Source organism: Oryza brachyantha, chromosome 8 (assembly GCF_000231095.2).
Source record: "Oryza brachyantha chromosome 8, ObraRS2, whole genome shotgun sequence".
NCBI classification, from domain to species: Eukaryota; Viridiplantae; Streptophyta; class Magnoliopsida; order Poales; family Poaceae; genus Oryza; species Oryza brachyantha.
Genome location: NC_023170.2, coordinates 1,111,806 through 1,137,283, shown reverse-complemented (window position 1 = coordinate 1,137,283; position 25,478 = coordinate 1,111,806). Strand labels below are relative to the sequence as shown.

The 25,478-nt window shown below is 41.8% G+C and overlaps 3 protein-coding genes across 3 annotated transcripts; 1 reads left to right on the top strand and 2 right to left on the bottom strand.

Moving 5' to 3' along the window:
* Positions 1 to 7,843: 7,843 nt before the first annotated feature.
* LOC102702209 (zinc finger CCCH domain-containing protein 54-like) lies at positions 7,844 to 12,398 on the bottom strand. Its single transcript, XM_040526937.1, has 6 exons — positions 11,256 to 12,398; positions 10,015 to 10,188; positions 9,441 to 9,691; positions 8,882 to 9,040; positions 8,664 to 8,781; positions 7,844 to 8,560 (listed from the first exon to the last, which is right to left on the bottom strand). Exons 1-6 carry the CDS (start codon positions 12,353 to 12,355, stop codon positions 8,482 to 8,484), a joined length of 1,881 nt encoding a protein of 626 aa, XP_040382871.1. The 5' UTR covers positions 12,356 to 12,398; the 3' UTR covers positions 7,844 to 8,481.
* Positions 12,399 to 18,664: 6,266 nt separating this feature from the next.
* On the top strand, positions 18,665 to 20,084 carry LOC102701650. Its single transcript, XM_006659723.3, has one exon. It carries the CDS (start codon positions 18,779 to 18,781, stop codon positions 19,964 to 19,966), a length of 1,188 nt encoding a protein of 395 aa, XP_006659786.2. The 5' UTR covers positions 18,665 to 18,778; the 3' UTR covers positions 19,967 to 20,084.
* A 1,155-nt stretch (positions 20,085 to 21,239) lies between these two features.
* LOC102700729 (glyceraldehyde-3-phosphate dehydrogenase, cytosolic) lies at positions 21,240 to 25,096 on the bottom strand. Its single transcript, XM_006659018.3, has 12 exons — positions 25,010 to 25,096; positions 24,850 to 24,873; positions 24,639 to 24,739; positions 24,187 to 24,302; positions 23,988 to 24,087; positions 23,218 to 23,364; positions 23,065 to 23,125; positions 22,886 to 22,983; positions 22,254 to 22,396; positions 21,926 to 22,009; positions 21,709 to 21,798; positions 21,240 to 21,606 (listed from the first exon to the last, which is right to left on the bottom strand). The coding sequence occupies exons 1-12, from the start codon at positions 25,011 to 25,013 to the stop codon at positions 21,561 to 21,563; spliced, it is 1,014 nt and encodes a 337-aa protein (XP_006659081.1). The 5' UTR covers positions 25,014 to 25,096; the 3' UTR covers positions 21,240 to 21,560.
* Positions 25,097 to 25,478: the final 382 nt, after the last annotated feature.

Sequence of the window (25,478 nt, the reverse complement as noted above, 5' to 3'; positions counted from 1 at the left end):
AGATTCGTATCTGAAAAACACTTTCACGCTATGTTAATTTTTGTTCGCTGATAAGATATTATGAAACAAATTAGTATTCCAGATGTAATAGTGGAGACCGTGTAAAAAACTTACACGCAATATTTTGGGACTTGGAACATAGGGAATATGAAATTGTCTGACCACAAAGTTAAGAACAATTACTCCTTAGCCCTTCTTTGGAACACTTGACAACAGTTCCTGATTGGTACAAAAATTGGACTAATTAATATTGAAACTATGCAATTTTTAATGAAATTATCACATTTAAATTGATTCAGAAAATAACTGGCATGATCAATAGGCCCCATCACGAATAACCGATTTTATAATAAATCACCAATAAGGTTGTCTCATTTGGCTTCATAGTAAGATAATTACTAATAGGTTACCTACCATTATATATTATTCCCTCTGTCCTAAAATATAAACATTTCCAAAATTCAAATCTTATACTAAAAAATTTCCATTTTATCCCTAACTAACCTTTTACTGTTATACATTCCTTATTTATTAAGTGACATCATAATTTTTTTTCTCAATTCTGATCTCCGTTAAACAACTTATAAATACTTATATTTTAAGACGAATATCATAGCTAGGTTAATTGGATGGCAACTAACAAACCAGTCTACTATTGCCATGCTTAGTCATGCTAGCAATATAAGAGGATAAGTACCTGCACTAGGGCTGCGTTCGGTTGAGAGCAGATAAGTTAGCTTACCCGGCACGAAAAATATAGTAATAGATTAGTACATGATTAATTAATTATTAATTATTAAAAAAATATAAAATAACTTAATATGATTTTTTAAAACATCTTTCCTATAGAAAATTTTTGCAAAAAGTACACTGTTTAGCAGTTCGGGAAGCGTGTACGCAAAAAAAAGGTGTTAAGTTATCTTAACTGGAGTGCCGAATGTGGCCTAGGTTAGCTTAAATACTTCGGCTGCATTTGGCGGTTGGATATATAACTGCATGGAAACTACACTAATAAATTAGTGCATGATTAATTAATTATTAGTTATAAAAATTTTTGAAAAATAGATTAATATGATTTATAAAGCAACTTTCCTCTAGGAAAACCATTTAACTGTTCGGAAAGCATGCACGCGAAAAATGAGGGAATCTGGGATAGTAAGAGGGGGACGAATGGGTGTGTTACTTTAATCAAATCCTAAAAGTTTATATATATATATGTCACAGAACCATTTAATTTATAATATACATCAGTAGCAGAATATTTAACATCCCCCTTGTACCAAATTTAGGTGTAAATACCTAGAGCACATAGCTGTTTGACAACCCATAATACCTGTCTGAATTTTAGTACACAACACCTCCACATTGTCTGTCCAATTAACTAGTACCACCTGCCAAAATATGTACAATATAATAAATACAAAGAGACCATTGGGAGCTGAATTCTTTGGAAAATTCGTATGTAAGTGTATGGCATGATATGTGGCAACTGGCAGGCGTTCATGCGAGCTAGTCGGCAGCCTACAATTGGCGTTGTTCTCTCGTCAACTCCGTTAACTATTTGGTCTTTGCGTTGATCAATCATATATATTACGAGACAATTAATCATTGTGAATGCTTGATCGTAGTATTTCTCAGTAGATATCAAGAAGAATTTGCTGCTGCCATCCAAATGCAACTGAACAATACGTTGTAATCACGCACAAACGGTACAAACAAAACAATCTTCGAACACCAAAGGTCAAGCAGAAGATGGAGCAGAATTGTCTGAAGTGATAAGATAACAAGAACGTCGTACTGATTGTACTTAGTGACTAGATCTTCCAACCAATCGCAGCAATCAGTCGATCATGAAGATTCTTCAAGTTTCATTTTTTTCACAACTCAAATGGTACCATTGACAAAGGACAAACTGTCACTAGCTAGTTCGTTTATTTCAGTGAAAAATCTGAACACGGGACACCAAAATGTTCAGGTTGCTTGAGCAAATATTTTACTCGAGCGAGTGAAATCATTAAGCAAAACGAGGGGATTAGACAAAAGTCGCAGTCATGAACAGGAGCAAGTAGAGCAGAGCTGCAGTCCTTGACTCCGAATCTGAATATCAGGCCTGCCCATCTTTGCTGACTTTTGGGAGGCGCAACCTCTGACCAAATCAGCGTGCTGATTCCCCCTCGTGCGCACTAGTGTGCTACACTTCACAAACTCCTTCCCAATATGTAGATTCCCAAATTTTCTTGTAGAAATATTTGATAGGCTAACGAAAATGAGTCATAAGGTATCTTTTCACTTATGCTTATCTAAAATTTTAATTTTTTTTGCTTTAATGGAAATGATTTGGGTTTTTTTACCGTAGATAGCTAAGAATACATACATAAAAGTTTTATTCATAATGATTTTTCGTTTGCAAATATATCGTTTGTCCGGACTGTCTGTCTTCATGCTGGCCCCACAGCCAATTATTGCATAACCATGGAATGCTTTCTTTGGCCTCCAATGCTCTTGTATAGCCATATCTTACAAGTTGCAAACACATCCGACTGAATCACTTGTATGGTTTTTCTTCTGATTATTACACTAGTAGTAACGGTAGGTCTTCAGAGTTCAGAGCCAGAGAATACAGGTTGATGCAAATTCTGCACGCATCTCCTCTGGCCAGGTGAAGATATGAAAATAGATCAATTTTATAGTCCTTGCATAGATACCGAGAGGAATAGAGGAGAGACAAGGGACGACACAGAAGAGGACGCAGTCACCAAGGTGGAGGACCGAGACGACACAGAAGGAGATGCAATCACTGATGTGGAGGTCTATCCCATCAGAGATGCAATTGATGGTGGAGAAAACAAAGAAGAAAAGATGGTGAAACACAGGATTTCAAATCCAATCTCAATTGTTCGCTTTGCTCCCGTTACGACTGAGGGGGAATGTTAGAGATATAGATACAATTGGACTCTATTATCTCTAACCGTATGTATCTGTATCTATATCTCTAACCAGAGGTACCAAAATTTTAATGTAAAATTTGATACCTCCTAATACCTTGTTGAGGACTGTAAAATTGTTCATGGAACTTTTATACTAAGTGTTTACTTTGCCTGGAGTATCGGAGAAAAATCTTTTCTTATACATGATCTTCCACCAAGTGGACATATATCTCTGTCAATCACATGGCATGTACATGATCAGCTCATCGATGCAGCCATTCTGGCATGCTACATTATACGTCATTCAATTCAATCTGAAACCAAGATTTTGGTCGACTTTTCTCTCCATTTGTTAAGGGCCATACGATTCATGCTTCTACATACTTTAAAACAAGGTGCTCAGTGTTACCTAGTTTAATGTTAAGTCAACAAGGCTTGTTTTTCATCTTCACCTCTGAGTTCTGAATGTTAATAAGCCCTTCAGTTGTCTTATGCATCATATCATTAAGATCACCAACCCATGGAAATTATGGAATTCAACAGCCAGAGCTGGAAACAAGGGACTGACTACTCTTAAATATGAGCAAAAACTGGGGCTAACTTAACTGCTCCTCTCTCCACCAAATTCTATTTAGTGTTTCAGACTAGCAATCTGACAATCTGTTCTATATGTGTTTTGTGTTTTGTCTGTCTGTCAGTTAGTCACCCGTACGTAATTAACTTTAGCCGCAGAAGAACACCAGTAGGACAAAATGGCCATCAACTGATCCATCAGTATGTTCTTCATTTACTCATTTGTTAGTTCACCCTGATTATCCTAATCAGCTTAGTTTGATTATATTCCATTTTAACGATTGGTTTAATGTATGACATCCATATGTCGCCATCAGTTAAGCTGGTCAACTTATGTTGTGTGAGAATGCATAATTCAGTAACGCAGGTTGCAAGGAATCAGTTGTCTTCCTCCTTAAGGGGGTGTTTAGATAGCAAAATTTTTTAAGGAAGGGGTCACATCGAACGTTTGATCGGATGTCGGAATGGGTTTTCGGACATGAATGAAAAAACAAATTTTACAGCTCGGCTTCGAATTTTTTGAGCCTAATTAAGCCGTCATTAGCATAAGTTGGTTACTGTAACACTTATGGCTAATCATAGACTAATTAATCTCAAAAGATTCGTCACAAGATTTCTTCAATAACTGTGCAATTAGTTTTTTTATCTTTGTTTAATACTCCATTTAAATGTTTAAAAATTCGATGTGATGTTTTTTAAAAAAAATTTAGAAACTAAACAAGGCCTAAGTCTTTACTGGCTCGATGATAAGTACATGTTGAACATTTGACCAATCATCATAAGAGACTGAAAAAAAAATCCAAGCATATATACACACGTATCGTGTTGACTTGTTGAATGGAAATATTTCAAAAATGATATTGAAATTTAGTGACGTTTGTTCTTGCTTTTTTGAACGAAAATTTGAGCCAAGTGATGCTGCCAGAGATTTAGAGTAGACTTTGGGAAAGATCACGTTATCCAATCCAACACAGACACCGGGAGAGTCAAGGAATCGGAGGAAAATAGAGTCGTTTTTGCATATTTTTCAGGTATCAGTCTGGCCCATCTGGCCAAGAGTTTCTTCAGTTTCCCCTTTCCATTAAAGGAATTTTTGCTTGTGTAAGCATGCTTATTTGAATTTTTAAGACATATATACTTTTCATTTCGGACTGAAGAATTCAGAGGGTCAAGAGGCCCCAGTTCCTTGTGTGAAGAATAAAAGGATCTGGCAAGTACACCTCTTCAATTTCCAAGAACATTCAGCCCAATATAAGAAAGTTGTATAACTGCATCTCGCTTATAAACAAAACACTGATGCTTTAGCAGAGCAGGATTACAATAACTAATCAGATAGAGATGTTCTCAACTTGTGAAGAATCAAAGGGTGCGATTGTGTGAGTGTTTTACGAAAAAACCAAAAGACATATTTGTAAATGAAAAATAATTTATAAATAAAAAATTTATGTCTATATTTTTAGTGATCTAAGAGCTAAGACAGAAAATTAAACTTTAGTGAAAGACTTAAAATTTACTCTAAATTTAAATTTTGATTTATAATTATAAACATGAGCAGAGAGGATCGAGGGTGAAAGAGAAGTTTCACGCGGGTTTCCGACCGAATCTCTCGCTGAAAAGGAAGAAAATGGCGGGAAATTCCACACAGCCGTGTTCACATCAGCATTGCACACACCGCCTCAGCGAGATAAGGGGTGTTTAGATGGCAAATTTTTTTAGAAAGAGGTCACATCGAACGTTTGATCAGATGTCGGAAGGAGTTTTCGGACACGAATAAAAAAACGAATTTCATAGCTTGTCCGGAAATCGCGAGACGAATTTTTTGAGCCTAATTAAGCCGTCATTAGCATATATTGGTTACTGTAGCACATATGGCTAATCATAAATTAATTAGGCTCAAAAGATTCATCTCAAGATTTCTTCCATAACCGTGCAATTAGTTTTCCGATTCATCTATGTTTAATGCTTTATTTAAATGTTCAAAAATTCGATGCGATGTTTTTTAAAAATTTTTAGAAACTAAACAAGGCCTAACTGTCTTAATTTGTCAATCAACTAGGCCGATTTTCCTTTGCGTCTCTCTTTCGCTGTCAGGAAATTTCTTATACTAGTGATCAAGCAGAAGACGTACGTAATGTTGTGTTTCTTCAGACTTTGGGATCGCGGAATTACACCAGCCGTACAGCGAGAGCGACACTACCTGATCGACGGTTAAGAACAGTAGAAGCAATGGAGTATCACCCTCGTTACTTCGCTTTTGCTTATATCTAAAATCTAAAATTTTAATCTTAAATCTAAAATTATTTTTTTAAAAAAATTATCATGGTTTAATTTTCACCATTTACTGTTAGATTTCTAAGAATATATATATATATGTATTTTTTATTTATAAATATAATGTCAAATAATAAGGGCCTATGTCAATATCTATACTACTTTAAAATATCCTTTAATGTTAAAAAATAATTTTTATACATATTATTAATATCTTAATTTTATCTCTAGAATACAGGTTTACCCATTACAAAGCATGAAAACTTTGCTAGTAATATAGTAATATAGATTAAAAGTTCAGCTAGCTGCAGTGCTGCACGCGTCGCCGCGCATGCTTAGGAAGACGAGGAAGAATCGACGATTTTGCGTTCTTTATCTCAGCAGATTTTGGATGTTTGACATGTATGTTTTTCAAATGCATAAACGGTATATTTTATTAAAAAAATATGTATAAAGTTCCTCGTATGATATTTCTATAACAAAAATTTTAATCAATTCAGCAGTGGTTACAGATCGAGCTATACATGTAGTACTACTCTAGTTGCATGCCCTGACCAGAAATGAGCAATACCAACACTGTTACACATCATAATCATATAATTAACTGGGAAACGCGTGGACGTACGATACAAGCTAGGGCAATTGAAAGTTGAAATCCTGATACTGCTAGTTGTATATGCAAGTACAGGCCATGAACTGACACTGACATTGCATTACAGCGACTTGCAAGTTGCAACAGTATGCTAGTTCGTCAGTCTCGCAGTCGTTGACTCCACGGATCCTGCCCTATCTGCAGTGGCTCTGCTGCTGGGGCTGCTGCTTCTTCCTGGCAACTTCGTCCATCGACATAGGCACGTTTCAAAATTTAAATTTTTAATTTTTAATTTTAAATTAATTTTAGAGTTTGTTAATTATAATTTATTTTTCATTTTTTTTTCTAGATCGATCACTTAGAACATATATATAAAATAAAAGTTATATGTATAAATTATTTTTTGTTTGTAATATGCTGTAGAATTTTTTACTAAAAAGTCAAATACTGACGGGCACAATTGGGATGGAGATAACTGTGTTCGAGCTCTCCTATCTCCCTAAGCAGGGGATTGGAGAAATATGTGCTTGCTTGTGTAAAAGCGTCTTAGGGCCTGTTTAGATTCAAAAAGTTTTTTTTGGAACAAATGTCACGTCAGACATTTGATCAGATGTCGGAAGAGGTTTTTGACACAAATAAAAAAAATACAGATTATGACAAGAAACTGTGAGACGAATTTTTGAGCCTAATTAATCCATCATTAGCACATGTTGGTTATTGTAGCACTTATGGCTAATCAGGGTCTACTTAGGCTTAAAAGATTCGTCTCACGATTTCTTCCTATGCAATTAGTTTTTTGTTTCATCCATATTTAATGCTCTATTTATATGTCCAAAGATTCGATGCGATGTGTTAGGGAAAACTTTTTGGAAACTAAAAAGGGCCTTACTGGGGTTCTTTGGTTAAATCTACTCTGCTTTTGGACTAGCTGTATCTCTGAAGAATGACAAGTTTCAGCCAAGTTTGAGCAGGCGAATCTTTGCGCGAAAATTAATTAAGCGGAAAAGAAACGCAGGGGAATCACGGTGCTTACTGAACTTTTATTTAACCTGATGCGATTTCGATGGATGCAGTCGAATTGAAAGCGAATGGAACTTGCTAATGATATGGATCAAGCCAAGACTTTAGTCGTTTAAGTCTCGTGAAGTGATAATAGAGCATCACCAACAGCAACAGATTCCCAATATGGTTTCTAATCCCAAAATTTTGGGCTGTTGATGAAAAAGAAAGTTGTCGCTCATCTTTTCGCTTCTTATATACTTGTAAGTCAAAATTTAAATTTTTAACCTTAAATTTAAAGTTAATTTTGTTGCTTTTTCACTGTAGTATATTTTTTAGTCTTGGTTGTTAGATCGCTAAAAATACATATATAAAAGTTTTATGGACAAATTATTTTTCATTTGTAGATATGTCGTTCCCTTATCCAACCCTTGCCCTAGTTAACTTTCTAAAAAAACAGAACTCTGTTTCCCTCAAAATATGATTAGAATTCCAGAAAACAGAATTTCTGGGACAACTTTTTGTGTATTTGTTATAGAGATCAGAAATAATTAAACATCAAAGGCAGTTTTCTCCATTACTGATGGGAAGTACAAATGGGCCTCTTTGCTGATCTTGTCAATATGAGTATCAGCAAAGGTTCTGCCTCCCTTGTGAACGTAAAGGCCAGTAGACTAAATATGTAAATAATATCATATCTCTTATTCTAGGACTATATATATAATTAGCACACCACATTATTCCCTATTCCTTAATTATAGTCAAACTACACACTAATATGAAACCACCCAGAAAGTTTACCACCATTGTAACTGTCCTTACCTTTGCAAGGCAGGACTATTGCTAGCTGTCGTTTCTGTCCTCTTGGTACCGTAGGTACGAGAAGATACCAAATTTTACCCTAAAATTTTGGTATCTCTCGTTATATTCTCAACGAGCTTAAAATTGCTCTACTTCCACCTTCCATGTGCTAACTACAATGAACAAATATTGTTGCTTTGCTGTCTCCTGTGTGTGTATAATTATGGTACTCTTGGACCAAACATGCACCAAATTCCTGAAAGGGGCACCTGAATTTCTAACCAAAAAAGGCCCAAAAGTCTCTGTACTTTGCTCCTCCTAAATGATTGCAGATATGATGTTTCCTGCAGGAGCTGATGAGGCGAATGGACTCTCAGGCAGGAGTTCGACCTGGCTACTGCAGTTAGAAAGATCAATGAAGCAAAAATCCAGTGAACAAAAAGAGGAACTAACTAGCTCAAATGTCAGGTAGCAACATCGACTGCAGCATAGGCCTCTACCTCTCATGGTCACCATAGCTGTTCTCTGGCTGTGTGGGAGGAGATTGGTCGGCTGAAACGATCTCCAGTGGATCAGTGGACGCAAATGGCGTGTTCATAATGTCGAGCTGTTTCGATTCTATAAACGAAAAAAAAAATATCATCAGGATAGAGAGATGAGAGATCGATCGATCAAGATGGAAATACTAGAGATGGCAAATGAACAGTGAGAGAGAGACCTTCAGGGAAGGAATGGTCGTCGATGCTGCAGTCGAAGTAGGCAAACTGTGGCGTCAAGGATTCAAGCCTACGAACCGCCGCGTGCCGCCTCTCCATCTCCAACATCCTCTCGTGCTTCTCCGCCAACTGCTTCCTCATCAACCTCGAAGCATCAAACTCTGTTGTATGCATGTGCACGCGCGAGATCAATTGAAGCATGCAAAGATATACTTCCTCCGTTTCGTATTATAAAACTTTCTAAGTTTATCTAGATTTATTCATGTATTAATATATATATGTCTGGATTTAGTAACATATATAAATTTATATAAGATCAAAAATGTCTTATAATATCAAACTCTGCTGTATGCATGTGCACAGGATCAATTGAAGCATGTAAAGATATACTCCCTCCATTTCAAACTATAAAATTTTCTGAGTTACCTAGATCTATTCATGTATTAATGTATATGTGTCTGGATTCAGTAACATATATAAATTTTGGTAAAATTAGAAAGGTCTTATAATATAAAACGGAGAGGATAATATACATCTTGAAGCATGAGATGGTGTTATTACCTGCTGTATAGAGGTCTTGATCAAAGTCGAAGAACCGTGAGGGAGAGTAGGGAGGAGGCATGGATTTGAGGTTGTCGACGCATTTGGATTTCTCCCGGTAGGGCTTGACGAGGACCCGCGAGCCGCAGATGAAGTGCGGGTTGCGCCGCATCAGGATGGTGCTCACCGTCTCTGGGCTGTGGAAGCTCACGAACCCGAACATCCGCCGCTCCTGGCACGGGATCCTCACGTCGCGCACTGCCCCGTACTGCCTATCAAACGTATTCATATGCTTCGTAAGAAAGGGAATACATCCATTTCGTTCCTCGCAACTCGTTTCTCGGACTTCTAAACATTACAACATTATAGTTCTTTCGTAAAATTTTATTTGGTCTTAACTATTTTGTAAAACAATAATAAAAGTCTATAATACACCACTCTCTTTACAACTATTCAGAAAATAAAAAATACGATTTTCTTATCTTTCTTTATTAACTCATTTATCACATTATTTTTTTCAACGTGACAACTCATTAATTCTATAAACTAGTCATTGCATCGTGAATGATCTAGGTGAATATGCGGAATTACAAACCCGAAATAGTTGGCGACATCGTCCTCGGTGAAGGTGCTTTCAGCCGGGAAGGTGAGGTATATCTGGTGGGCGCTGGCCGGAACTGAGCCTGTGTCGCCGCCGCCGCCGCCTCCTCTAAAGTCCATGTACTTGCCGGCGTCCTCGGCGAGAACCACCGAATGCTGCCCATGCGGCCTGTTGCATTATAATTGTAAATCAGTCAACAAATTAACCAACTAACCAACCAAATTGAGAAGAAATAATGGTGACAACATCAATAGATTTGTGCTCGCATTATATACTACTCTCTCCTGTTTTTTATATTTCATTCCATTAACTTTTAGACATGCATTTAATTATTCATCTTATTTAATTTTTTTATAAATATAATAAAATGTACATCATATTTAAAATTTACTTAATGATGAAACAAAACATAACAAAATAAATGATAGTTGCACGATTTTTTAAATAAAATGAGTTATCTACTTGTGTTCCAATTGACTCAGCTCTTGGTATATGATGCCATCACAGAAACAATATGATACTATGCACAGTGGAGCTATGTTCTTGGAATTGTTAGACACCAATCTTTTGTTCCACTTTAGATAATGTAGTACCTTCAGAATTATTTATTGAAAAGAGTTGGGTGTTTGTCTCATCACCTTATATTTACATTCTTAATGATTTTTTGTTATTAACAAAACATATATTTTAAAAATCAACAATATAAAAACAAAAAACTAGAATGATTATTTAATTAGTCCCTTTGCACCAAAATGTAGGTAATACTAGATAAAATTTTGGATCAAAGAAGCCTCTGCAAAAAAAAAAAAAGAAAATCGGATCAAAGAAGCTAGCATGCACCGGGATCAAGCCAAAAAGTAAGATAAAAAAAAAATCTTCTAAAGGGCTTCCTGGAACAAAAATTGTATATGATAAAAAAATTACTATATAAAACGCGCGCATGTAATTGCACTAGTGATGTTCTCACGATACAACAAAGCAAATCGAGAAGAAATTACACTTTCATCTTTTCAGTTCTGTTTATATTTGTAAGCCAAAATTTAAATTTTTAGTCTTAAATTTAGTGGTGATTTTGATTCTTTCATCGTTGTTTATTTTTTAGCCTTGACTTTTATATCACTAAGAATATATATATATATATATATATATAATCTCAAATTATTTTTCGTTTTTGAATATATGAAAAAGATGATTAGATGAACGATCACTCAACGAAAGATGAGTTGATTGGGCACCTTTCGATGACCCGTATCTTGTTGAGGCGGGAGAGCAGCCTGGTGAGGCTGAAGCCGGCCTTGCCATGGCGCTGGCTCTCCGTCAGGTACCCGTCCGCCTGGAGCCCCTTGCCGTACTTCTCGCCGTACAGCGTCGGCAGCGACGCGATGGACACCGGCTGCCCGCGCCGCGAGTTCAGCAGCTCCGCGATCTCCAGCTCCAGCGTCTCCAGCGAACCCGGCGTCCCGCACGCGACGTCGCCGCCGGCGTGGTCCTGGTACGCCGCCTGGTGGTGCGAGTACTGGCAGCTCTGCCCGTTCTTGCACATGCCTTTCGAGAAGTAGTGGCACGGCCGCCTGGACGGCAGCCCGGCCGCCGATCGCCGCGCCCTCGCCAGCGACACCCCCCCGCCGCCGGCGCCGCTGCCGGTGCTGCTGTGGAAGGCGACGTCCTCGCCGCCGGCCGGGTAGTAGTACGACCCGCCGAAGCTGTCGTCGAGCACGTAGGGGCCCTCCGCGGCGGCGCTGATGAGCCCGGGATGCGCGGCGTCCTGCTGCTGCTGCGCCTTCGCCGGCGGCGGCGAGCTGTCCGGCCAGTGCTGCGGCTGGACGTGGAAGCCAAAGGCCGCCACCGCCGGGGCGGAGTAGTGGCGGACGCCGCAATGGACCGCCGGCGCCGGCCGGGAGCAGAGCTGCTGCTGGTGCTGGTGGTATCCTCCTCCTCCACCGCCGCCGCCGCCGCCGCCAGGTCCATGCACGGCGGAGCAGCGCGCGTAGATGACGGCGAGCGCGGCCTTGGCGTCGTCGATCCTGGCTAGGAGCGCGGCGTCGGTGCCGTACGCGAGCTGCACCATCTCGTCCTCGTCGGGTTCCCGCAGCAGCATGACGCCCATGATCTTGCCCACGTTCTCCGGCTCCACCCTCTGCACCCTCGAGAACGCCAGCTTCGCCAACTCCGGGACCTCCATTGCCGCACCCCACAAGCTCGATCTTGATCGACGCTGGCTGCCACTGTCACACACCTCACACCTGAGCTCCTTATAAATGGAGCAGAGGCGTCCATGGCGACCTGTTCTCAAGGAAGGGGGGTGGTGCCAAGTCGTCCTCCTCCCCATCGCCATTGGTGGATGCAGATCAGAGGGGCCGAGGTAGACCAGTTCCTCCCTCCTGTGACCCCATTGCATGTCGAACGAATTCAAAGGTTTTGTATATGATGTTAGGCTCATGGAGTCATGGATTTCTATGTATAGCATGTTAGTCTCATGGAGTTCTATATTTAGCATGTTTGGACCATGGGGTTCTATATATAGCATGTTTAGACTTGGTTTAAATATTTGTAAATATGTAAATCTCAATCATGTTATGGAATACATTTAGGGGGTCTAGGAAAATCATAAAACCAAATGACGTATTTGTAAACCAAAAATACTGCGTGAATAGAAATTTATAGGCTAACAAAGACTGAAAAATAAAATACGATAAAAAAATCAACTTCAAATTTAAAGTTGAAAATTTAAGTTTTGATTTATAAGCATGGACAGAAACGAATTAATGGGGCTAATAAAATCTCGAAATAATGGTCAAGGGCTAGCTAATTCTGGTTTAATTTGCTGGTACTCCACCTCCTAAATTTTTGTTCAGCGCCAGCCACTCGTCCTCCCTGATCAAAAAGTTAGTCAGACTAACAAACTGGTGATATTGAGTGTTTCGATCGGATCGCATTTGCATCACATGCGGAGGGCTCGCTAAAGCCTAGCTAGTTCGTTGTTTCTTTGGCCAGTTCAACCAGCCACCAGCAGAACATATATAATTAAGGTGAAAAAGATAATATTACCGTCGTTTTATGTTACAAGATATTTTATTTTTTTCAAAGAAATTTATATGGATATCAATAAATATGTATATATATAACATATACTGTATTTTTTAAATAAATCAAGAAAAACCCGAAACATATTTATCTTATAACCTAAAATTGAGTGAGTATGGAATATTCCATTCGTTTGACAATTAATTAGCTGATCATTCCATCGACTGGATGATGATAAGTGTAGGGGAATGTTGATATGATCGCCCTTCGTCCGCACAATAGTAAGGTGACATCCTTGCACGAAAGAAATCGAAAGGTTTGAACATGATTTTTTGCTCATGAAGGGATGAAAAAGTCATACGACATATTTATAGATGGAAAATAGTTAGTCAATAAAAAATTTATACGTGTATTCTTAGCAATCTATAAGTCAAGTCTGGAAAATAAACTTTGATGAAAAAATCTAAAATCAACTCTAATTTAAAGTTGAAAAATAAATTTTAGCTTATAAGTATAAACAGAAACGAAAAGATTAGAGTGACCTTGTTCGTTCTAGTGCTATATATAAAACTTAAAACATGAAACTTTTCAGAACAGTGTGCAATTCACACATTTGAGTTACGAATACTTCGAAATGGAACAATGCATCTAATTGAACCTGAGGCCTGAGAAGCATCTAATTTATGACGAAACTAAACTTTTCTGAACCTTACATTCGTCAATGTTCTTTTTGACAGGAGTGCAACAATCACTGTGAACGAGTTTACATCTTCAGTGAGATGTGTAATCCATGTGCATAGAAAGGTAGATGAAGTGCTAGCTGAATTTATGTAAAATGGTCGACAATATCTCCAATGGTATATAGCATGATCATGAGAGAGTTCAATCTAGTATGAATCAATCAACTATTCTCAAGTCTCAATACGGCATGCTCCTCGTCCGCCTCGACGGGTACACCAGGAGCGAGATCATCTAACTTTGATTTCAGTGGCTGATATATGGGTCCATGAACGGTGGTGGGCCTTACATGTCAGCCACCAATGCCTCTCTGACTTAAGACAGATGAGCTGCCTCTCCGCCAAGTGCATGTACCCTAGGATCGCCGACGTTCTCCACGATAATTAACCTAGCCACGGTACTCTCTTGCTCAGGGCACTGCATCAGCTCCGATGCCAGCTGGGTCGTCGTCTTCCACCATCAGATATACTACTACCCGGAGTTCAGGTTCGGCCTCGTGAATCCCCTCACCCGCGAGGTGGTCCCCTTCATTTTCATTGCCCCAGTAGGATTCAAAACTCTGTCGAGGATCTCGTGGTGTTCAAGGTCATGTTCACGCCCGATTCCAACGGCGGGTGACTTCACCGCGGCGGCCATCAACGACCGTGGTCGTGCGTACTCCCTCATGGGGAGCAGCGACGTGCATGTCCTCCGCCTCCCCACCGCTGGCCGCCGCGGCATGTTCCAGCCACTACTGCACCAACTTCTCCAAGTGCTCTATCACGTCGATCCGCTACTCGACCAACGAGCTTGGGCTGATCCGCTCCTCCTTCCCTTGCGTGATCTCTGACTTCCTTTGCACTTATCTCAGCATCCCGCTATCAGTCCGTAAGCTGCCGAAGGCGGCTCTACAGCCACTGGTGGACAAGGTTTCCCGTCGCCTACCTCCTTGGAAAGGCCAACTCCTCTCCCTTGTCGGCCAGACAATGCTTGTCCAGTCAGTACTCTCCTCCATCCCAATCCATGTGGCGATGGCAGTTGGCGGCTTTGCCTAGTTGGGTGGTGAAAGCCATTGATAAGAAGCGACGCGCCTTCCTCTGGACAAACTCAGACTCAGTTCATGAGGGACAATGCAAAGTATCATGGGCAAACGTCTATCGCCTGAAGGTATTCGGGGGGCTTGGCATCCCTAACCTACGGTTAGTCAGCTTTGCCCTACGCCTGTGTTGGCTTTGGCTACAACACTCAGGGCACCCCTATTGGGCTGGTCTTAAGGCCCTCCCTAAGTGTTGTGTCTCTGACATATTTGTCGTTTCCACCTTCTTCTTGCCTGGCAACGGGGAGACAACTTTTTTCTGGACCAACCAGTGGATCGAGGGCCGATCGGTAGCCTCCTTGGCCCCACTCCTGCTTCCCTTGGTTCTCCGTCGCCTTCGGAACTAGCATTCAGTCGCAACGGGTCTCGCTAACAACACTTGTATCTCAGACATTTAAGGGCCGCTTACTGTTCCAGTCCTCTGTCAACTCTTGTTGGTTTGGGATACGGTGTATTGGGTTCAGCTCACGCCAGGGGTTTAGGACTATCTTTGTTGGCATTGGACAAGCGACCAATGCTACTTGGCGTATTCAGCTTATCAGGCCTTCTTCCTTGGTTAGCAGCTCCTCCCTTGTGCTGATTTGCTCTGGCGTGCGAAAGGTCCGACAAAGTGCAAATTCTTCCTCTGGTTCGCTCTCCAACATAGATGTTGGACGACGGACTTGCTCCTTAAACGTGGCCTCGATTCCCACTCTGTGTGCCCCCTCTGTGCTCAGGATTCCGAAATAGCGAACCACATCCGTCTTAAATATGTGTTCGCCAGGCAGAATTGGCTCTGTGTGTTGTCAGTTACAGGCTGGGCGTCACTTTCTCCTCCTAGGGACGTCTACCTCCAAGACTGGTGCTCCTCATCAATAGCCCTCCTTCCGAAGCACCTGAAGGTCGGCTTCGACTCCCTTATCCTCATCGTTTCCTGGCACCTCTGGAAGGAGCGCAATCGTAGGGTTTTCGACCATGCTCTGTCCTCTATACAAGTGGTGCTCGAGTCCATCCGCTCGGAGGGGCAGCTTTGGGCAGCCACAGGGGTAGCACCATTTGGCGGCCTTTGGGGGCATTAGTTGTACTGCTTCCTCCCCCTCTCTCCTTGTGGGTGTCGTGTTTAGTACACGTCTGTTCGCTCGAAGTTGTTCCAAGCCTGTGCCTAGGGGTCCCTGCATAAGGCCAGTCTAGCTTTGTGTGTTGTGTAACACAACTTCTTTTCTTCTAATATATTGACACGCAAATCTTTTGCGGGTTCGAGAAAAAGAAAGAGCACAGCACGGTGTTCGGCGCTGCAGCTGCGTTCGAGCCACCGTACGACATGATCGGCAAGTGCACCGGCGCCAAGAACGTGGTGGTGGTCTGCGACGACGGTGAGCATCTGGAGGAACGACACCTGCACCCGGATCAAGCCGCTGCCCGGCGGGGGAGAGTACCGCGTGGAGAAGAACCAGATATTCAGAATTTCAGATGGTGATAAACTGAGTTGGGAAGTTAATTTAGTTTCAGTGTTATAAAACCTAAAGCATCTTTCTTTTTCATAAATGTAAGAAGTGAAGTTTATTTAGTTTCAGTGTTATAAAACTTGAAGAATGAGGCTTTTTTTACCCTCTTTGAAAAGTATTTTGAGTTCAAAAATTTTCAGTTTTATAAAACATGAAGCTGTAACTAGAAAGAGATGGCAGCTGTTTTGGGCTCAAGGGCCAGCTACGGAAATACATTGATCTTAAACGAGAAAAATTATGTATGAATTTATCAGAAATTGAAAAAAAAATGGTTGCTCGATATGTTGTATCTACGAATAAACCATGGCCAGATTGTCATACCAATTTAGAGTCAAATTCAGAATCTATACTGCTGTAAAAAGTAGTGGTGGTAGCCACCGCCACCTACCCTCGCTACAGTTTTACAATTTAGCTCTCAATTTATTAGATTGATATCTACATATAAATCCAAATTAAGGTGATTATTTCATATAAGAAAATTTGATAATACATCATAAAATCCGTAGCAAAACACAGATATTTAACTAGTTGTTATAAAAAAAAGTTGGAAAATGGGGAAAAATTAGGGTATCTTTTTCATAATTGAGAAGTACCTTAAGGTATTTTTTTAAGATGATAAAAAATCATAAGAAATTAACATGCTCATGCATTACCTGTTGGAATTCACCTATCGACAACATATGCAACAGAAGCTTATTAATTGGTTGGACAATTTTACTATTATTGATAAAATATTTCTAGGTATTAAAATTTACACTTAATTTTTTTTACCTTGAGATAGGATAGAAAACAGAAGGGAAAATCCTGACCGTACTTGCTCATGTTTCCACTTTTTTCCGACTGTTTTAGTCGGTAACTTAATTCTCGAAAATGGAAACGATAGAGTTGTCCGGAAACGATAGTGTATTTTTTTTCAACCGTTTTGTCAAAATTCCATATTAGGCTAGAAATTTTCGAAAGCCCGCAAAACTGCCAGCCAACCCAAGTTGATAGGAAAATTTTCAAAATGACAAGAAAATCTCGGAAAGCCTAATAAACTCTCGGCCCATTAACTTCCTAACCCTAACTCCATTAGACAATTGTTGCACAGCACAGGTGCACGTCACACGCAGATTTGGATCCCATGCAGTTTATACTGTGACTACAACTTATGCAGTCACAGTATAACTGATTGATCCCAATCCAACTACCCAAAAAATTTTGTGACACTGTTCATACAAAAACACTGTAGCACGCACGGACACTGTAGCATCAAATCTTGGCCTTTGGTTGAAAAAATTGACGTTTGAGATTCGGTATAGTCCTTACCATGCAGTTGGTATTATGACTGCACCGGATCTCAATCCGCCGCACGCCCACCCGCAGTCAGCCGCTCCTCCTCTCGACTTCTCCCCGTGAGGCCTTCGCGTCATCGTCAATCATGTCGTTGCGCTCCTCCGCGCAACTGCACGTACTGCCGTGCTGCTCCGCACGGCCACGCTGCTGCGTGGCTCCCCCTAGCCGTGGGCTGCCGGGTCCACCAGGTCAACGCAGGCAGTAGATCTCCCAAGGTGCGTTTGTTGCCTCATGAACTGTTGCGTCTCGCTGATCTGATCTAGAGCAGCCGCGATGAGCGTGTGCGACGATAGGAGTAGCATGACGGCCAGCACAAGAGCCTTCTTGAGTTGTACATCCGTTACATTGATTGTTGAATTTATTGTCAATTTGTTATATCGTCGTGTTTTTATTGATTGCCTATATTTAGTATGATATTAATTGATATGACATGAGTATGAATTCGTACTACTAACCTGTCATGCACTTATCCTTATTATTTAATGAAATATATCGTTGTTTTTGACGTTATTTCTGTTTACCGACCGATATCGATATATTTCCGTTTTAATGGTACCATTTTTGGAATTCCGACAACGCCAATATCGTTTTCGTTTCCGTATTACTATTCTGTTTTTGTTCCAAACAAAAATAATGAAAATAGAAATGAGATAGTTTTTTTTTTGACCATTTTCATCCATACCTCAAGATATTAAAGGTACCAATTTTTATATTAGAAAATACGTTAACTTTGGATATATTTTAAGCATTATAAAATTGTTATAATTAGTTTGATGTATTCAGATGCATTAAAGTGGAAAAGGAGAACAAGAACATGACGCTTCACTCTAGTAGATGAGAGAATATTTTTTTCATACGTTAGCAACCATAAAAAAACGTTTTTTTCCGGAGGAACAGTATGCTAGCCAAGATCGAGATTAATCACTCCTTCATGCATTTGTTCAGCGGAATACCCTCAACAGATGAGGATTTATAGGGGTTATATATCTTTTTCACCTCTATTAATACCACAAAGAATCAGTTTTGGCGAGTGATCGCGACGAGCATAGCATGCACGGTGGCGGCCATGGCATTTGGCGGGTGATCGACGAGCGTATATAGCATGGTGGCCATGGCGTGCTTGGGTGGGTGGGGCGATCTCCCGCCGGATCTACTCGACGTCGTCGCCGACGCGCTCCCGCTCGAGGACTACACCCGCGTCCGCGCCGTCTGCACCGCCTGGCGCGCCGCGCTGCCCCCGACCTTGCCGTCGCTTCTCGTCCGCCGCCTCGACGGCGGCTGCCACCGCTTCTCCACCTGGTGCCTGTCCGCCGCGACCGCCGTGCTGCAATGTCCGCCCACGATGCTCTCCCCCACGAGACGCTGCGTCGGCTCCGGCTCCGGCCCCGGCTGGATCGCCGTCTGCGGCCCAGAGGTCGTCGGCCTCGTGAACCCCCTCACCGGCGAGGAGATACCGTTCCGTTCGTTCCCGCAGCGGGGGCTGGTGGTGTCCAAGATCGTGTTCGCGCCGAACCCAACGGCGCGCGACTTCACCGCCGTGGTCATCTCCGACCATGCCTGCTTCACCGGGCGTGGCCGCATCGCCTACACGACTCGCGGGAACGGCGGATGGGCCCACGTCGAGGTCCCCGGTCTCCCCCGGCGGGACGGCATCGCCGACGTGGTGTACCACGACAAGGGCGGCGGCAAGAAGGTGGCGTACTGCCTCACCGGAAGCGGCGACGTGCACGTCCTCCACCTCCCCGCCGGTCGCCATGGCCAGCGGAGACGACGGCCGCTGCCGCCGTCGTTCCAGCGCCTCTTCGACAAGGCCAGCATGGTTTTCTACCCCACGGTGGCGTTCGCGCCACCGTACGACGACGCGACCCGCCGGACCGAGAACGCCAAGAACCTGGTGCTCTGCCACGACGGCCATTTCTACCAGATTTGGAGGAACAAATGTAACGACGAGATGCTCGTTCTGAGGTACTACCCTCGCCGCCGGCCGTGCTGGGTCGCGGCGAAGGATCTCGGCGGATTCTCGGTGTTCATCGGGCAGAACAACGCGGTGGCTCTGCGCGTGGATGGCAGCGGCGGCGCCGCCACGCCGGGGCTGAGAAGGAACTGCGTGTACTGGATCGACGGCAGCCGGAATGAGGCCAAGGTGTTCGACATGGAGACTGGCAAGTCATCGCCGTGCTTCCCCAATGGCGATGAAGCCCACGCCGCCATCTGCTGGTGCTACATGGGTACTGGTGTGGCAAAATCACCTCACCATGTTCATGTCCAAAAAAGGGCTCGTCGTGTGTGAATCGGACTTGGGACAAGTTTCATGCTTCATTTTTTTTTTCATGTTCGACGCCCGTTAAATTTTGTGCCTATGTTTTATCATACTTTTTATTTCAAATGAATAAGTAGTAGTATTTGTTTGTGATTTGTTTTATTAGTAAGTATGATTTATATTTATTCTACGTATTTTACATACGAAAATTGAATAAGATGGTTAGTTAAACATGTATCAAAATCAACGACAACAAACATAAAAACACCAAAAATTGAAACGTTATTAGTAATTGGACTTTGGGGTGCATTTCTTTATTATCTTCGGATAGTAATAAAGTGAAATAGGTTTTTTTTTGTGTAATGAAACCAAACCATTATACTATTTTGTTAGGATGGAGTTAAAAAATGGTCTTTTCAGGTCTAGTTTCTTGTATCTGGTTGGTCCGTTGGTGGCTGTTCCCCGAGTTAACGGGTGCAAAATTGGCACAAGTGTGATTTTGCCTGTACCGCCCGTCGTCGTTGGTTCCGCCGCCGCCGAGCTCTTCGCATCGATCTCTCGCGCCGGGCGTGTGTTTTTGCCCGCGCCATCGCCGATCCCTTTGTGGCCTTAATTTGCCTGTGCGTTGCGTGCTATTTGATCTGCATTCATGCCTTGGAATTCTCTTCTGCTTATAAAATTTATAATCTTAAATTTAGAGTAAATTTATAGGTTTTTTATATAAATATTTGCATAGTGAAGACTATGGTATGTGCATGCTTTATAATGATTTCTCAGTTGGTGATTAGCATTTATAATTGCTTGAATTTCAAATTTTAATTATAAGATTTTGCTAAATTTTTCTATTTACCCACTGATATAACCTACATTTCCAAATATAACATAATAGTTACTTCTATGTCTTTAACTTTTTAAGCATTTTAGGATTTTTTTTTCATTCAAACTGACCTTGCCACGTTTTTGCTATAGCAAAACCGCATAATAACAACGTGATTTTGTCAAGAAAACCACAGACCACAGAGTTTAACAGATCGTAACCGATCGTAACCATGCGACCACAGGACGGCGGGAACGGCTACAGTTTTCCAGGTGTCAGCGGACACGTCAATCCAAACAAAAACACGCTGAGAGAACACACATTTAGCCAGCCAGCGTGATCGTCAGCTCCACTCAATGACAAGAAATCCTCTTCTAGGTGCCTCCACAATTTAACCATGAAAAACTTTTTTTAGCACGTATGGAGTAGCATCCTACGGAACAACCACGTTGCAAATCAGAACAAACAAGTGCACAAACCAACAGGTATCACCCAGGCAAGCCGGAGTAAAGAGGTAGCAACAGCCAAACACAAAGCTCGTCTATGCAACCAGGTAGAACAAAATTACAACTGCACCGGACGGCTTATATTCTTCACAAGCAAAAAAAGTAGACTCAGGTCCATATCAGCAACCTCATTACAGGTAGGTAGATAGGTAGATTGGAAAACAAAAGGCAACTCATGTCCCAACTAGAATTAACAGGGGGTCGCTGGTGAACACCGTCCACGTTTTATTCTCAGCATAGACAAGGCAGACCGGTCTCTCCGGCTCAGCGGCCATGGAATACCATGGCAAGCAAAAGGTTTCTACTGAGTCTTGGACATATGGCGGATCAGGTCAATAACACGGTTGCTGCAGAACATAGTTCGACAAGGTTTGATTAATAAGAGTGAATTGGAGCCAAGACATGCAACTGTATAAGTAGTTAAAAGTTTGAAACTGCAGGTGGCTCACCTGTAACCCCACTCGTTGTCGTACCAGGCAACAAGCTTGACAAAGTGATCGTTAAGAGCAATTCCAGCCTTGGCGTCAAAGATGCTCGACCTGAGTGAAAAATGAGTAGAGAATGAATGATAGCATAGCGGAGAACATTCACGACAACTAAAGTTTAGAACAGATCTGCACTGCAGATTTCCATATTGTTACAGCTGTCAAGATAAAAAAGGCATACCTGCTGTCGCCAACGAAGTCGGTGGAAACCAGGTCTTCCTCAACATATCCCATGATACCCTTGAGCTTTCCCTCGGACGCAGACCTGGAAAGCAATTAGCATATTCTCATCAGTGACATGCTACGAACTTTAACATAATAATGCTGTTATGTGGCCACACACAAAGAACTATAAATACACCTATCTACGAATGCTTCAATTATTTAAACAACATACAACAGTGGGAGATACCCCCTGTCACAAGATGTGGTTCTATAAACGGCATACACACATCCCTGCAAAATCAGATGTATGTACATTACCCATACTTTGGAAGCTATATACTTACTTGATAGCACTCATGATAGCATCGTATGAGGCAGCCTTCTCGGTTCTAACTGTGAGATCAACAACTGAGACATCCACGGTTGGAACACGGAAGGACATTCCCGTAAGCTTGCCATTCAAATCAGGAAGAACCTTGCCAACAGCCTGCAATGCATCGATTTTAGAAGTCATTAAGGCTGCAGTCCCATTTTACAAATAATAAAATATGCTTTCACAACAGAAGATCAAGACAAAACTACTGCACACATGACCCCCTTTTCACTAAACAGTCTTGGAAGCTACTCTGAACAGAAGCATGAACAGCAAAGCACCATGAAAACAAGCACATACGAACAGATGCAATGCAGAATGCAAGTAACCAGCAAGGAAGGGGAATAAAATACAAGATGCTGTAGCACTTGAATCCATCATAGGATTCACAAGATAGAAAATTCGTACTTGAACAAACAACGTACATGCTCCTTTATCTACAGGAACTCTTGGGGCTTAAAACAGCAAGCACAACATCCCCAAATAAATTCACAAAAGAAAAAATATATATAGCTCGATAACACTAGCGTCGAACAAATGAAACTTTAAAGAGAACGTAGTGTGGTTATTATGTATGCATAACATTGAAAATTCATGACATACCTTGGCAGCACCAGTGCTGCTCGGAATAATGTTAAAACTGGCAGCCCTGCCACCCCTCCAGTCCTTGCTGGATGGACCATCAACAGTCTTTTGGGTGGCTGAAAGGCAAGTACATCAGTGTTTATTACTACAAGACATTCCTATTCATATTAATTGCCAATTAGTCAATGAAACCCTACCAGTGATGGCATGAACAGTTGTCATCAGGCCCTCAACAATACCAAAGTTATCGTGAATGACCTGATGGATGATAAATTGATAACGAGTTATTAAGAAACGAATCAAAAGTCCAAGTAAACATAGAAAAATGTGACACTTAAAGAGAAAAATACCTTAGCAAGGGGAGCAAGGCAGTTTGTGGTGCAGCTAGCATTTGAGACGATGTCAATATCAGGTGTGTACTTGTCCTCGTTGACACCAACAACAAACATTGGGGCATCCTTGCTAGGGGCAGAGATGACAACCTTCTTGGCACCGCCCTATTTCCAAAAGAACAATGTAAGGCATGAAAAATGCACTGAAATAGCTACCTGTGCAAAACAAGGAAAGGTGCAGAATAAGTACTTTAAAAGTAAAAAGGGAAGATGTTTGGAGAGAAATCTGTGGAGTGAAGACAGTTAGCTCTGTAGCTTAATCTTATTTTACAATTCCTTGTACTAATTACTCTTATCAAATTTGTCACTGTTGCAGTCCGGAAAGAAACTGGATTGCTTTGCTCCAAATCAACAAAAGAAATCAATAGGGCGTTTAGTAGAGCACTGCTGGATAACAACTACAGAAACTGGGGCAAAAAAATTAAGAGTTCTATCATCCATATTATGATGCATTATCCTAACTTTAGGACATGTAAGTAGTCATGCTCTTAACCTTGCAGGTCGAAACCTTTTTTATGAGCCTTGATTTAAAGCATTGGGTGAATGTTCGGTTTACAAACGTAATTCTTTTTCTTAATTATCTTTGGGCTCGTGACACATCTGCCTACATTTAGTTGTGCATAACCCAAAACCATGTATTGCGAATAGTGTAAGATAACATGTTGTAAAGCATGTAATCCCATGGGATGGGAGCGACAGTTTGTTGAGCTGACAGCAACAGTTTATACCTTCAAGTGAGCAGCGGCCTTCTCCTTGTCGGTGAAGACACCGGTGGACTCCACGACATATTCAGCACCAGCCTCAGCCCACGGAATCTCGTCAGGGTTCCTATCAAATTCCACAGATCAAGCATCAGTTCCACGCCTGCTCAGATCATAAACAAGTAGGCTCATGGTAACTTGCATCGAAGCTGAAATATCAGGTCACCTGATGCCAAAGACAGTGACCGGCTTCTCACCCAAGAGCAGCGTCTTGCTGTCCTTGATCTTGATGTCGCTGTGCTTCCATTGGCCGTGCACGGTGTCGTATTTGAACATGTAGGTCTGCAAATCACACGTCCGACGCATACAAGTGAGCAGCAGCCCTTCCATATACAGAACAGATGCTGTAATTCACAAATCATCACGCCATATGCTCGAATTTACGAATCAACAAGCCATACGCACTATCTAGCAGCATAATTCAGCAACTAAACAACCACAAACATACTCAGATCTGGGGAAAAGCAACTGCCATATCCTAACCAAAAGCTCTCCCAACAGTAAACCTCTTGGAGCGCGCAAGCAAACATTATATCGGAGCTAAACCCACTGTAGAACCACACAAGCAACTAGATCTACACGGGAACGACAACGAAACGCCCGGATCGAAGAGCATACCATGTAGTCGGTGGTGATGAAGGGGTCGTTGACGGCGACGAGCTCGACATCCTCGCTCTGGAGGGCCACCCTCGCCACCAGCCTCCCGATCCTTCCGAAACCTGAGCAAAATCACAAAAAACCCCTCACTCAAATCACCACAAATCCAACGAAACCACACCCAAAAAAAACAAAGCACAAACCAGTAAATTCACGTAGCAACTCAACTCACCGTTGATTCCGATCTTAATCTTGCCTGCATCGGAACAGCACCGAAAAAATCACCCAAAAAACCAACAAAAATATTTTTAAAAAAACAGCGTTAACTCAATCAGATCGTGCGACGAGGAACCAAGCAGCAATCGGATGGAGAAACTAGTTCGAGAAATCACCCATGGCGAGTCGAGTTGCGAGGGGGACGACGACGAGGAGCAGAGAGAGACTGGAGATGAGATGAGTTGGGGAGAGAAGCGTCTAGAAGAAGATATGTAGTGAGGGTTTAGGAGCTATCTTCTTATAAAAAGCCGAGAGGAATTAAAAGGTCTAAATTAATATCACTAGGAAATGGAGGCGGAAAAAGCTTGAGAAAAAAGAAATAGCAATTATTAATTAAGTAATTAAATTAATTAAGCGCGAGGTGCGTGGGTGACCTGTCTTTGATTACTCTTTTTTTTTTCTTTTTTTCTCTAGAAGGCGCGCAGGTAAGGTTAGCTGAGGTGTCCCATGACGTGTGGGCCCGGGCATGGGCGAGGCCCACGTGTCATCTGTGTGTAACGCGCGGCGCGTAGGGTAGGGTGCGTGGCGGGTCGTGGTTTCTCACACAAGAAAGAATCCGACGAGATGGAATAAAGCATATTTGCA

Coding starts and splice junctions, on each gene's coding strand:
- LOC102701650 (XM_006659723.3), top strand. CDS start 18,779: ATGGTGGCCATGGCGTGCTTGGGTGGGTGGGGCGATCTCCCGCCGGAT.
- LOC102702209 (XM_040526937.1), bottom strand. CDS start 12,355: ATGGCGATGGGGAGGAGGACGACTTGGCACCACCCCCCTTCCTTGAGA. Junction 9,041..9,440: donor TCAAGACCTCTATACAGCAG/GTAATAACACCA, acceptor TGCATACAACAG/AGTTTGATGCTTCGAGGTTG. Junction 8,782..8,881: donor CGACCATTCCTTCCCTGAAG/GTCTCTCTCTCA, acceptor TTTCGTTTATAG/AATCGAAACAGCTCGACATT.
- LOC102700729 (XM_006659018.3), bottom strand. Junction 24,740..24,849: donor GATTAAGATCGGAATCAACG/GTGAGTTGAGTT, acceptor GATTTTGCTCAG/GTTTCGGAAGGATCGGGAGG. Junction 23,126..23,217: donor GCCTTGCTCCCCTTGCTAAG/GTATTTTTCTCT, acceptor ATCATCCATCAG/GTCATTCACGATAACTTTGG.